Here is a 15,000-nt window from a genome sequence, read left to right on the forward strand (position 1 = left end):
GTGTAATACAATGTAATAGAGTACAGTGTAATACAGTACAGTGTAGTACAGTACAGTGTTATACAGTACAGTGTTATACTGAACAGTGTAGTACAGTACAGTGTAGTACAGTGTAATACAGTACAGTGTAATACTGTAAAGTGTTATACAGTACGGTGTAATACAGTACAGTGTTATACAGTACAGTGTAGTACAGTACAGTGTAATACAGTGTAATACAGTACAGTGTAATACAGTGCAGTACGGTGTTATACAGTGCAGTCTAATACAGTAAAGTGTTATACAGTACAGTGTAATACAGTACAGTGTAATACAGTGTAATACAGTACAGTACAGTGTAATACAGTACAGTGTAATACAGTACAGTACAGTGTAATACAGTACAGTGTAATACAGTGTAATAGAGTACAGTGTACAACAGTACAGTACAGTGTAATACAGTGTTATACAGTACAGTACAGTGTAATACAGTGTTATACAGTACAGTGTAGTACAGTGTAGTACAGTACAATGTAATACAGTACAGTTTAATACAGTACAGTGTAATACAGTACAGTGTAATACAGTACAGTGTAATACAGTACAGTGTAATACAGTACAGTGTAATACAGTACAGTACAGTGTAATACAGTACAGTTTAATACAGTACTGTATTACACTGTACTGTATTACACTGTACTGTATTACACTGTAATACAATACAGTGTAATACAGTACAGTGTAATACAGTACAGTGTAATACAGTACAGTGTAATACAGTACAGTGTAATACAGCTCAGTGTGTACAGCAACAACAAAAAGAACATTAAGTTAAAATAAAATGATAATCAGCTGATGTATTAGTCGATCATCCACTGATTATTAACTGATGTTCACTGAGAGTGTTTCTCTTCTATTGAACCTTTAACAATGCTGCTTCTGCTGCTGCCTCACACTGTACCACAGCACACCCTACTGGACCAACTGAGCACTGACAGACACCATTACAGCTATTACAGATACACACATACACATTACACATACTGAATACCAATATGTCTCTGATAGGCCCATAATATTGATCAGCTAATTAACCTCTGTCCTCCTTTTCTTCTCTCTCTGTTAATACAACTGAAATCACATTAAAGCTCCAATGTGTCACACTACTGTAACATCATATTCATTATTATATTAATATTCAGATTGTTTTCATTACTGTACAATCAGCTGAAAATAAGTCTGTCTGTCTGTCTCTATCTGTCTGTCTCTCTCTGTATCTGTCTGTCTATCTGTCTGTCTGTCTCTCTATCTGTCTGTCTGTCTCTCTCTCTGTATCTGTCTATCTGTCTGTCTCTCTATATATATCTGTCTGTCTCTCTCTCTGTATCTGTCTATCTGTCTGTCTCTCTATATATCTGTCTCTCTCTCTGTATCTGTCTGTCTCTCTCTCTGTCTGTCTTTCTCTCTCTGTCTGTCTGTCTGTCAGAGGGGCGTGGCAGAGATCAGAGAGATCCGTCAGTTTCATTTCACTGGTTGGCCTGATCATGGCGTGCCGCTACACGCCACCGGCCTGCTGGGTTTCATCCGCCGTGTCAAAGCAAAGACCCCGCCCACTGCCGGCCCCACCGTGGTCCACTGCAGGTACTTACCTGATCACTAATATTGATCACATCACGGCCATATCCATACATATATGTCCCTAATCCAGCTGTGTGTGTGTGTGTGTGTGTGTGTGTGTGTGTGTGTGTGTGTGTGTGTCAGTGCGGGGGCGGGGCGTACAGGCTGCTTCATTGTGATCGACATCATGCTGGACATGGCAGAGAGAGAGGGCGTGGTCGACATCTACAACTGCGTCCGAGAGCTGAGAGCACGAAGGGTTAACATGGTCCAAACTGAGGTACACACACACATTAACATTAGCTGCTAACATTAGCATCCAGGGCGACTCCCACAATGTGCTAACTAACAGCTCCAAGTTAAGCTAACAATATGCTAACAGTTAGCAGTCCGTATTCTGTGTGAGGGTTTTAATCATTTATAACTTTAATGAACTTATAATATAGAATAGAATAGAATAGATAGAATATAAGGAATGTATAGAATATAATATATAGAATATATAGAATAGAATATATAGAACATAATATAGAATTTAATATATAGAATAGAATATAAAGAATATATAGAATAGAATATATAGAACATAATATAGAATTTAATATATAGAATAGAATATAAAGAATATATAGAATAGAATATATAGAACATAATATAGAATTTAATATATAGAATAGAATATAAAGAATATATAGAATAGAGTACGAGGAATATATAGAATATTAAAGCTGCAAGCAGCGATGGACAGGAACTCGCACTCCACGCAACTCGGGGCGTGCTGCGGCCGCGTCACGTGCCGTCGTAACACGTGCGGACCACAACATGAAAATCTCACGTAAATCAGCTCAAAATCACCACGCAGCACTTACTTCCTGTTGCCACTAGGTGGCGCTATCACTATGTGTTCAGGGCGGGACTCTTATCAGACATGTGAAGTTTGGAGCCGATTGGACAATGTACACTCAAGTTATAGCGAATTCGTGTTTCGTGGCGGTACATCAAAATTTCTGCCACGCCACAGACACGCCCCCTCACCGCAGTCAACACATATCATCAACAATGTGTTTTGCATTTCGTAAGTAAATTTCAGCTGGATCTGATCATCCTGCTAGGAGTAGAACATGAAAGTATAAAAAAATGACATTTCCTTTCACCACTAGGTGGCGCTCTCACTTTTACTGAATATTATCACATAGACGTGTTCAGGGCGGGACTCTTATTGAACATGTGAAGTTTCGTTGCAGTCGGATCATGTACGCAGAAGTTATGATGAATCCCTCTTTCATGGCGAAGGTTTGAAATTGGATGCCACGGGACGCCACGCCACGGGCACAATGTTGGACGAAAAAAACTGACTGCACTGACCAATTTTGAAGTAGATCCAATAGAACCTGTAGGAGGAGTTAGTTAAAATAGAAGCCCTGAAATGCCAAAAAGGACATCACAATGTGACATTCGTTCAAAATGGCCAACTTTGACGGCACGCCACGGACACGCCCTTCAACGTACAGTGAAAAAATGAACAGCGTTCATTCAGCACCATGTTGTGACTGTACTGACCAATTTTGAAGCAGATCCCAGAAATTCCCTAGGAGGAGTTAAATACAAGCCCAAAAAGTCAAAATGACCACAAAATGGACGCCGTGAGTGAAAATTAAAAATTGAAATTGCAGACTTCCTGTGGGATTTTGGGGCATGGGTCCAAAAAAATTTGCAAATTTTCATGGTATTTTGAGCATGTTGCGGGGGCCAAATATGCGGTCGAAGTCCCAGAGGTATTATAATAATTCCTAGAGGAACAATAGGGTCCTTGCACTTTCAGTTCTCGATCCCTAATAATATATAGAATATAAAATATAATATAATATATAGAATATAATATAGAATTTAATATAAAGAATATATAGAATATAATATAAGGAATATTTAGGATATAATATAGAATATAATATATTAAATATATATATAATATATAGAATAAAATATATAGAATAGAATATATAGAATATACAGAATATAATATAGAATAGAATATATAGAATAGAATACATATAATATAATATTTACAATAAAATATGTAAAATATAATATATAGAATATATATAGAATATAATGTGGAGCCTCTAGTGGCCGTTAGGGGAACTGCAGCCTGCTGATTGGTTCACACTCTACAGGGTTTGTTTGTTTGTTTGTTTGTTTGTCTCGGTGGAGTAAACAACATCAAACAGTTGACTGTTTATTTGTTGTGTGACAGACAGGATGTGACAGAATGACCTTCACTGTCAAACCTGTAATGTCACTCCTCCTTCTCCTCCTCCTCCTCCTCCTCCTCCTCCTCCTCTGTATGTTGACATAAATCATTTATGAAGTGACATTTCAGCAACACTCCTCCTGTCAATCAAACCCCAAAGGAACAGGAGCAGGAGGGTGAGGAGGAGGAGGAGGTGATAAGGTAATGATGAGAAGGTGATGAGAAGGAGATGATGATGAGAAGGAGGTGAGGAGGTGACCATGAGGAGGAGGTGATGATATGATGATGAAGAGGAGGTGATGAGGTGATGATGAGGAGGAGGTGATGAGGTGAACAGTGTCTCTTTTACTCCTCCAGGAGCAGTATGTGTTCATCCATGACGCCATCTTGGAGGCGTGTCTCTGCGGTGACACGGCGGTTCCGGCCAATCAGCTGCGCTCTGTTTACTACGAGATGAACCGATTGGATCCTCAGACCAACTCCAGTCAGATCAAAGAGGAGTTCAGGGTAACGTATTGATCCATTTATTGATCCCCATCAGCGGATGTCAGTGAGCGGATCATTGATCAATAATAATCAATATTAAATGATTGTTCTTTCTATTAGCTCACGCTTTATAAATGTGTTATTACATATTCATTAATGTTAACAAATCAGTTATAAACCATTAATACATATTTATTAACGTTAATTAATCAGTTATAAACCATTAATACTATTTATTAATGTTAATAATCAGTTATAAACATTATTACATATTTATTAACGTTAATTAATCAGTTATAAAGCATTAATACATATTTATTAACGTTTATTAATCAGTTATAAAGCATTAATACATATTTATTAACGTTAATTAATCAGTTATAAACCATTAATACATATTTATTAATGTTAATAATCAGTTTTAAACCATTATTACATATTTATTAACATTGATTAATCAGTTATAAACCATTAATACATATTTAGTAACGTTAATTAATCAGTTATAAACCATTAATACTATTTGTTAATGTTAATAATCAGTTATAAACCATTAATACATATTTATTAATGTTAATAATCAGTTATAAACATTATTACATATTTATTAACGTTAATAATCAGTTATAAACCATTAATACATATTTATTAATGTTAATAATCAGTTATAAACCATTATTACATATTTATTAACATTAATTAATTAGTTATAAACCATTAATACATATTTAGTAACGTTAGAGATGCCCCTGTCTGATCTCAATGTTCAACATTGGAACTGATCAATGCATTTTGATTGATTGGTACCGCTCTGATCCATCAGCTGTGTGTGTGTGTGTGTGTGTGTGTGTGTGTGTGTGTATGGGTGTGTGTGTGGGTGGGTGTGTGTGTGTGTGTGTGTGAGTGTGTGTGTGTATGGGTGTGTGTGTGTGTGTGTGTGTGTGTGAGAGCAGGAAGCCCCGCCCACTGCGCAGTGTCACAGTGGGCGGGGCTTCCTGCTCAGGAGAGACAGTGGTAGAGATCAGACACTGCAGGGCCAACTAAAGCCAATCAATAACTGACAGCTAACACTGAGATTGTTATTTGCTCAATCAATAACAGGAAGGACAGAGCTGATTGATTATCAATGACTGCATTGATTATAATAATTTTATACTTGCTGTGCGCTCTGTATTATCTGATCAGGACTCAGTATCGGCAGATAATCAATATCTAATGACTCTGATCAGATTGGGGCTAAAAAAAGCTGATCAAGACTAATTAATAGTTACCAATAGATTGGTTGAAACTGATCAGAGTGTTTGTGCGTACTGGTATTGATATTTATTGGTAATAATACTGATAATATTTATATTAATATTGATGATAATGACAATAATATTAATATTGATAATAGTATCGGTGTGTGTGTTCTCAGATTGAATTTTGATCTTGATTATTGATCAGACCTTGAACATGGTGACGCCCACGCTGTGTTAATATTTGTTATTAATATTGATATTGGTTACTGATTGATTATTGATCAGACTCTGAACATGGTGACGCCCACGCTGTATTAATATTTGTTATTGATATTGATATTGGTTTTTGATTGATTATTGATCAGACTCTGAACATGGTGACGCCCAAGCTGTGTTAATATTTCTTATTAATATTGATATTGGTTACTGATTGATTATTGATCAGACTCTGAACATGGTGACGCCCACGCTGTGTTAATATTTGTTATTAATATTGATATTGGTTACTGATTGATTATTGATCAGACTCTGAACATGGTGACGCCCACGCTGTGTTAATATTTGTTATTAATATTGATATTGGTTACTGATTGATTATTGATCAGACTCTGAACATGGTGACGCCCACGCTGTGTTAATATTTGTTATTAATATTGATATTGGTTACTGATTGATTATTGATCAGACTCTGAACATGGTGACGCCCACGCTGTGTTAATATTTGTTATTAATATTGATATTGGTTACTGATTGATTATTGATCAGACTCTGAACATGGTGACGCCCACGCTGTGTTAATATTTGTTATTAATATTGATATTGGTTACTGATTGATTATTGATCAGACTCTGAACATGGTGACGCCCACGCTGCGGGTGGAGGACTGCAGCATCGCTCTGTTGCCGAGGAACCACGAGAAGAACCGTTGTATGGACGTTCTTCCTCCGGACCGCTGCCTGCCGTTCCTCATCACCATTGACGGAGAGAGCTCCAACTACATCAACGCTGCGCTCATGGACGTATGGAACGCACCCCACACACACCACATGACCGTCACTTCTCAATACTGACAACTACAGTTCCCATGATGCTCTAAGAGAACAGGAAGTGAGTTACAGCCTGTGTGTGTGCGTGTGTTAACAGAGCTACAAGCAGCCGTCAGCATTCATCGTTACCCAGCATCCTTTGCCCAACACAGTGAAGGACTTCTGGCGCCTGGTCCTCGACTACCACTGCACGTCCATCGTCATGCTGAACGATGTGGACCCGGCTCAGGTACACATATTGATCATCTGATCAGTGAAATATATCAATCTTTCTGATTGTGTGTTTCCTCCCTGCAGTGTGTCAGGTCCTTATATGGACATATCCTGTGAGTGCTGTTCACTTCTGTCTGCTTATGTGCGGAGCCACGCCCTCTCTGAAGCTCATTGGTCAATATGTTGAACACTAAATAAGTTATCAATAAGCTTTATGCAGCTATTGATCAGCTCCTCCTGATGATGATCCACAGAAGGAGGAGACTTTATGTTTACACTACACACAGTTGGATGTTTGAGTCGGCGCCACCATCTGGCTGTTTGGGCTCATGTTCGTTAGGAAGCACGTGCTCATCGTTTCCTGTTATTGGACCAAGTGTGTATGTTTATCAATAATAATGATGATGATGATGATGATGATGTCGTCTGTGTGTCCCAGCTGTGTCCTCAGTACTGGCCGGAGAACGGCCTCCATCGTCTGGGCTCCCTGCAGGTGGAGTTTGTCTCTGCAGATCTGGAGGAGGACGTCATCAGTCGCATCTTCCGGATCTACAACACAGCCAGGGTGCGCTTCTTTTACACTCTGCCACCTCCCTTCAGGGTTCACGTTGCTATGACCACCACCAAATAAATAACTTCTTTTAGACGTGTTGGATATTAGCAACCGAAGATACTGCTGTGTATGAGCTCTTTGTTTTGGTGAACTAATAGCAACTACTGTCATCAAATATTATTAGCTGATGCTAGCTGATGCTAGCTGATGCTAGCTGATGCTAGCTGAATGATGTTACCATAGACTGTATAATTAAAAATGGATGTTAGCTTTGTTGGACTGAAAAGTTCCCCGAATTGAATACAGAAAGAACTGCTAACGTTAGCACAAACTCTAACAGCTTTGCATTATGCTAGGTTGCTACTGTCGGTAGTTAGCTTGTAGCTAACGGTGTCCGTGTTGTCACCTGGTTGATATTAGTAAGTGTTAGCTTGTGTTTGCTGATGCTAGCTGTTATTAGTAGAAGTCACTAGGAACGAGCATTAGCTTGTTTGTGCCAATGTCTGTTGTTTTTACTGCTGACCACAGACGCTATCAGCTAGGGAGGCTGTTAGCACAGAGTTAGCAGTGTTAGCACACAGAGTTAGCAGTGTTAGCACACAGAGTTAGCACACAGAGTTAGCAGAGTTAGCACACAGAGTTAGCACACAGAGTTAGCACACAGAGTTAGCAGAGTTAGCACAACTGAATCCAGCTCTTTCAGTCCAGGGTGTGTTTGACTTTGACCCCCTTTACGCCCTCAGTATTCAGGGTGTGTTTGATTTTGACCCCCTTTACGCCCTCAGTATTCAGGGTGTGTTTGATTTTGACCCCCTTTACGCCCTCAGTATTCAGGGTGTGTTTGATTTTGACCCCCTTATCGCCCTCAGTATTCAGGGTGTGTTTGATTTTGACCCCCTTTACGCCCTCAGTATTCAGGGTGTGTTTGATTTAGACCCCCTTTACGCCCTCAGTATTCAGGGTGTGTTTGATTTTGACCCCCTTTACGCCCTCAGTATTCAGGGTGTGTTTGATCCAAACCTCCATTTCTTTCCTGTTCCACCAAATTTAGATCAGACTGCGTTTGATTTAAACCTCTTCACCTCCCTGTCGGGCTGAGTTTAGGTCATGTGCCGTTTGATTTGTGCCTCATTTCCTCCCTGTGTCTCTCAACATTTGGGATGTGTTTGATCCCGACTCCCCTCCCCACCCGCCTCACCATGGCAGGTCGGATTTAGCTTTCAGTGCGTTTGATTTGAACCCTCTCTCCTCCCTGTCAGCTTGCATTTATGTTAGGATTTGTTTATCTTCCGTACTTCACTCCCCCCCAACACTTTCTCCTCCCACTCCTTCGCTCTGTTTCTCTCTTACCTCCTTTATTCCTACTTCCTTCTTTCCTTTCCTCTCTTACCTCCTCTGCTCTCTGTTCCACCTCCTATCCTTATCTCCATCCTGTTATGCTGTTTCAGGCCTCCCTTTTCTTCCACACTCCTTTAGGGTGTGTTTGATTTTCACCTCCTTCCCAGGCGTTAGCTGGCAGAGCTGAGGTAAGGTTAGGGTGAGCTTGTTTTGACCACCCTGTCCTCCCTGTGTCCACAGCCGCAGGACGGGTACCGCATGGTGCAGCAGTTCCAGTTCCTGGGCTGGCCGATGTACCGGGACACGCCCGTCTCCAAGCGCTCCTTCCTTAAACTGGTTCACCAGGTGGACAAATGGCAGGAGGAGTACGACGGAGGGGAGGGCCGCACGGTGGTCCACTGCCTGTACGTAGTACTGATGCTACTGATACTGCATTATAATACTACTGCATTATAATACTACTGATACTGCATTATAATACTACTGCATTATAATACTACTGATACTGCATTATAATACTACTGATACTGCATTATAATACTACTGCATTATAATACTACTGATACTGCATTATAATACTACTGATACTGCATTATAATACTACTGCATTATAATACTACTGATACTGCATTATAATACTACTGATACTGCATTATAATACTACTGCATTATAATACTACTGCATTATAATACTACTGCTTTATAATACTACTGCATTATATTACTACTGCATTATAATACTACTGATACTGCATTATATTACTACTGCATTATATTACTACTGCATTATAATACTACTGATACTGCATTATAATACTACTGATACTGCATTATAATACTACTGCATTATAATACTACTGCATTATAATACTACTGATACTGCATTATAATACTACTGCATTATAATACTACTGCATTATAATACTACTGCATTATAATACTACTGATACTGCATTATAATACTACTGCATTATAATACTACTGCATTATAATACTACTGATACTGCATTATAATACTACTGCATTATAATACTACTGATACTGCATTATAATACTACTGATACTGCATTATAATACTACTGCATTATAATACTACTGATACTGCATTATAATACTACTGATACTGCATTATAATACTACTGATACTGCATTATAATACTACTGATACTGCATTATAATACTACTGATACTGCATTATAATGATTTTGAGCTGATTGTTTTCTTTCATCACTGATAGTTTGTCTCCATCTGCTGGTGAGAAACTGAAACAACATACTGTCTCCTCCTCTCTTTCTCCTCTCTGTCTCCTCCTTTCTTTCTTCTCTCTGTCTCCTCCTGTCTGTCTCCTCTCTGTCTCCTCCTGTCTGTCTCCTCTCTGTCTCCTCCTGTCTGTCTCCTCCTGTCTGTCTCCTCCTGTCTGTCTCCTCCTCTCTGTCTCCTGTCTGTCTCCTCCTGTCTGTCTCCTCCTCTCTGTCTCCTCCTCTCTTTCTTCTCTCTGTCTCCTCCTGTCTGTCTCCTGTCTGTCTCCTCCTGTCTGTCTCCTCCTGTCTGTCTCCTCCTCTCTGTCTCCTCCTCTCTGTCTCCTCTCTGTCTCCTCTCTGTCTCCTCCTGTCTGTCTCCTCCTGCAGTAACGGAGGAGGTCGCAGTGGGGTGTTCTGCAGTATCAGTATTGTGTGTGAGATGTTGAGACAGCAGCGCTGCGTTGACGTTTTTCACGCTGTTAAAACTCTGAGGAACAACAAACCCAACATGGTGGATCTGCTGGTAACTTTATTAATATCATTGTTGTTGTTGTTGTTGTTGTTGTTGTCTGCCCTCTGCCCTCTGTGTCTCTACAGTTAATACTGTTGTTGTTGTTGTTGTTGTTGTTGTTGTTGTCTGCCCTCTGCCCTCTGTCTCTACAGTTAATACTGTTGTCGTTGTTGTTGTTGTTGTTGTTGTTGCTGTTGTTGTTGTCTGCCCTCTGCCCTCTGTGTCTCTACAGTTAATACTGTTGTTGTTGTTGTTGTTGTTGTTGCTGTTGTTGTTGTCTGACCTCTGCCCTCTGTGTCTCTACAGGAGCAGTATAAGTTCTGTTATGAAGTGGCTCTGGAGTATCTCAACTCTGCTTAACAACAGAGGCTCCTTCGCCCTCTTCTTCCTCCCTCAGTCATAATACTGCACAGTGTGACAGGAGGAGGAGGAGGAGGAGGAGGTCGACTATTGACTGAGGCTTAGGAGGAAGAGGAGGAGTGGTGGAGGTGAAGTGAGGAAGAAGAGGAGGATGTTTTGCACTGCCTTGTTGGACACACTGAACTGTCACAATGAACACAAACACAGGTTTCTGTTTCTGCGTCAGAGTGGAGCATCCCATCCAGCTCCCAGGAGCCACCTGAACTTCCTGTTCAACAACCAATCAGAACACACAGAGGATCCACTGGGCTGTGCTCCTGTTGAGGGCATGATGGGATATGAAGTCTGGACCACGTCCAAAAGTCAAATACGTCAAATTAAACAGTCAATTCTCAGGTTGCGTTCAGATTTTCACTCCTCACATCTGATTGGTCGAAGCACAGCATGACGTCATAGCTCAGCACCATCGTCAGGTTTAAATGAGTGCTAATTAATCTAGTTGATCAATATCACTGACTGTCCAATCAGAGCGCAGCAATGGCTGCTACTGTTAGCATGTCTCACCCACAGTAAATTAATCCAGCCCGAACGGCCACTAGAGGCTCCAGCAGTGAGTCTACATAAGGCTCCATACGTTCACCGCCTGTCTACAGATCATTTCATCCTGTCTGAAAATGGCCCCGCCCTTAAAGCCCACTGTCCGTTAGCTTGGACCATATGAATCTGAATATTTACTGTTTATTGACCACAACTGAGACTAAATGAGTTTCACTGATGTATTTTAACTTTATTCAGTGAAACTGGATCAGCCCTGCGTCAACTCTATTACGTAACATCGCAGAATGAACAATCAACAGGTTAGCAACAGTAACCACAGGGGGCGGGGCTTAGTAAGTAAGTTAGTAAGTGTCATCAGCGTAGAGTGTGACCGAAAGGCAGCAGAGAACAAGAAGAATTTATTAATATTATTAATAATAATGTTGTTATGAGTAACATTATTATTAATATTAATATCTTAGCTGCACGGCTGACCAAGCTAACGACAGTTAGCAGTTGGCTACTGATCAATCTTTCCATCAGGAAACTCTGTAAATGACCTCGGTACTGTAACGTTATTCCCTGTCGGTCTCGAAGGCTGTGTTCGATTCTGTTATGCCAAAATCACTGAATAAAATTATAAAGTTGAGCTAACTAACTATTGATGTAAATAAGCTAACTACTTTGCTAGCGTTTTGCTATTAACCAATGATAAATGTTAGCTAATCTGCTTCAGTTGTTAGTTAGCTTGTTAGCAAATCCACGTCAATTGTCAGTTAGCTAATTTACATCAATTGTTAGCTAGCTAGTTACATCTGAAAGCGAATGTTAGCAAAATGCTAGCTAACTAGCTAGCTAATGTAGTCCCAAATGTGTGACCCTGGTCCCCCTTCAGGTTGTGGTTTCTGTGTTCCTGCTGGTTTGTTCGGGTGATGCTGCCTGCTGGTTGAGTTTTGGGCCGAGGTTGAGGCGAGCTGTTAATAATGTAAATAAAGGAGGAGGAAGCAGGGAGAAGAATATTTATTCCTTCAGTTGTTCTCAGTGTTGATGTTGTTGTTGTTGTTGTTGTTGTTGTTGTTGTTGTTGTGAAGCACACAGAGAGAGACAATCATGTTCCACCATCAGAACCACATTAGACCAGGAACCAACCTAACCCTGCTGATATATGGCTCTGGGTCGGTGTAACCCCGATTACATATGGCTCTGGGTGTGTGTGTGTAACCCTGCTGATATATGGCTTTGGGTCGGCGTAACCCTGGTTACATATGTCTCTGGGTCTGCGTAACCCTGGTTACATATGGCTCTGGGTCTGCGTAACCCTGGTTACATATGTCTCTGGGTCTGCGTAACCCTGGTTACATATGTCTCTGGGTCTGCGTAACCCTGGTTACATATGGCTCTGGGTCTGCGTAACCCTGGTTACATATGGCTCTGGGTCTGCGTAACCCTGGTTACATATGGCTCTGGGTTGGTGTTACCCGGGTTATGTCTGTTTATGGTTTTGATTGAACCCTGTTGATATATGGCTCTGGTGTTGATGAGAACATTATTGTAACAAAAACTTTTATTTATGTTGTATGATTCCAAAATATTACAAATAAAAATCTGTATACACTCTTCAACTGGCGTCTGCTCACTGACACACTGACACATCCTGAACAGTTCTCCTCTCTGCCAGTAGGGGGCGCTGATTCAACATGTAGGCAGAAATCAGAGATTGGGGATAGATGTTAAATAAACAGTGTTAATGGTGAATCTATCAAATACAGTGAAGAGACAGTATGTCACACACAGATGATACATTTATTAATAGGATTGTTTAGGGGAATATAGTCTTTGTTTTTGTTTTCTTTATTCATTTATTTTGCTCATGGAAGCAGTTCTACTCCAGTACAGCAGGTGGCAGTATGCACCTGTACACTGAGACTGCAATAATCATAATGATGATGATGATAATAATATTATAATAATACCAACAATGATAATAATAATAATAATAACAATAATGATAATGATAATAATATTATAATAATACCAACAATGATAATAATAATAACAATAACAATAATGATAATGATAATAATATTATAATAATACCAACAATGATAATAATAATAATAATGATAATAATGATAATAATAATAATAATAACAATAATGATAATAATAATGATGATAATAATAATAATAATAATAATAATAATAATAATAATAATAATGAGTACGGAAGCCATAAAGGGCCACATTTTATTTCCTCCGTTTTCCCATGATAACGATATAATTAATTTGAGATCTCGAGATAATGACTGTGATATGATAACTGCGGTCAAGCCAGCCGTTACTCCGATCTCCAGGGTCAAATCAGCTGCACTTAAATTTACAACATATTCACTTCCGGTTTTCAAAATAAAGGTATCAAGAACAGTAAGCTATAATTCGAACCGACATTTAAAATAAAATATGTTACATTAAAGTGTTTCAGTCGCCCATGATGAATAAAAAACATATGTAATATCAAACATTTTACTGCACCAATGTGGAGAAATGCCAAAACAAAAGTTCCATATTTGTGTCTCCAAGTGGCATCTTTTATTATATTTGAGCTACAGTAAAACAGATATGAATATGGACTTTTACTGTTGAATTTCTCCACATTGCTGCTGTAGAAATGCTTGATATTAAGTATACTTGTAGTCTTATGTGTGTAGAAGTCAAATATACCATCTATAGCCAGGAATTATTGAACAATGTGTTTTTACAGTAGCTCAAATATGGTCAAATATTGAATCTGGAGGTATAGATATGGACTTTTATTATTGAATTTCTCCACATTGGTGCAATACAAATGGTTGATATTAAGTATACTTGTAGTATTATATGTGTAGAAGTCAAATATACCATCCATGGCCAGGAATTTTTGAGCAATATGTTTTTACAGTAGCTCAAATATAATAAAAGATGCCACTTGGAGGTACAAATATGTATGTTTTTTATTCATCATGGGCCGTGAAACGCTTTAATGTAGCATATTTTATTTTAAATGTAGGTTCAAATGTTAGCTTACTGTTCTTAATACCTTTATTTTGAAAACCGGAAATGATCTCGGCTAGGGCACCAAATGGGCTAGAGCCGGCCCTGACCGCAGTTATCATATCACAGTCATTATCTCGAGATCTCAAATTCATTATGTCGTTATCTCGGGAAAACAAAGTTTCGTTATCTCGAGATCTAAACTAAAAAGAAATAAAATGTTTGAAAGCATGGCCCTAATAATAATAATAATAATATGAATAATATGAATAATACGAATAATCGTGTTAATAATAATAATATGAATAATAATAATAATCATGATAATAATAATAATAATAATAATGATGATAATGATTATAGTAATAATAATAATAATCATGATAATAATAATAATAATAATAATGATGATAATGATTATAGTAATAATAATAATAATAATAATAATGATAATAATTATAGTAATAATAATAATAATAATAATAATAATGATAATAATAGTAAAAATAATAATAATAATTATAATAATAATAATGATAATAATTATAGTAATAATAATAATGATAATAATTATAGTAATAATAATAATAATAATCAT

General features: G+C 38.5%; 1 protein-coding gene across 1 annotated transcript in view; it reads left to right on the forward strand.

Moving 5' to 3' along the window:
• LOC127355195 (receptor-type tyrosine-protein phosphatase mu) overlaps window positions 1-12,995 on the forward strand; it is a 137,154-nt gene extending 124,159 nt beyond the window's left edge. The window contains exons 31-39 of the mRNA XM_051385797.1: window positions 1,466-1,620; window positions 1,741-1,876; window positions 4,205-4,354; window positions 6,420-6,593; window positions 6,718-6,849; window positions 7,273-7,398; window positions 8,965-9,128; window positions 10,353-10,488; window positions 10,783-12,995. Of these exons, the coding sequence (XP_051241757.1) occupies window positions 1,466-1,620; window positions 1,741-1,876; window positions 4,205-4,354; window positions 6,420-6,593; window positions 6,718-6,849; window positions 7,273-7,398; window positions 8,965-9,128; window positions 10,353-10,488; window positions 10,783-10,836 (1,227 nt within the window). The 3' untranslated portion in view covers window positions 10,837-12,995. The remainder of the gene's footprint in view (window positions 1-1,465; window positions 1,621-1,740; window positions 1,877-4,204; window positions 4,355-6,419; window positions 6,594-6,717; window positions 6,850-7,272; window positions 7,399-8,964; window positions 9,129-10,352; window positions 10,489-10,782) is intronic.
• The last annotated feature ends 2,005 nt before the right edge of the window (window positions 12,996-15,000 follow it).

Source organism: Dicentrarchus labrax, unplaced genomic scaffold (assembly GCF_905237075.1).
Source record: "Dicentrarchus labrax unplaced genomic scaffold, dlabrax2021, whole genome shotgun sequence".
NCBI lineage: Eukaryota > Metazoa > Chordata > Actinopteri > Moronidae > Dicentrarchus > Dicentrarchus labrax.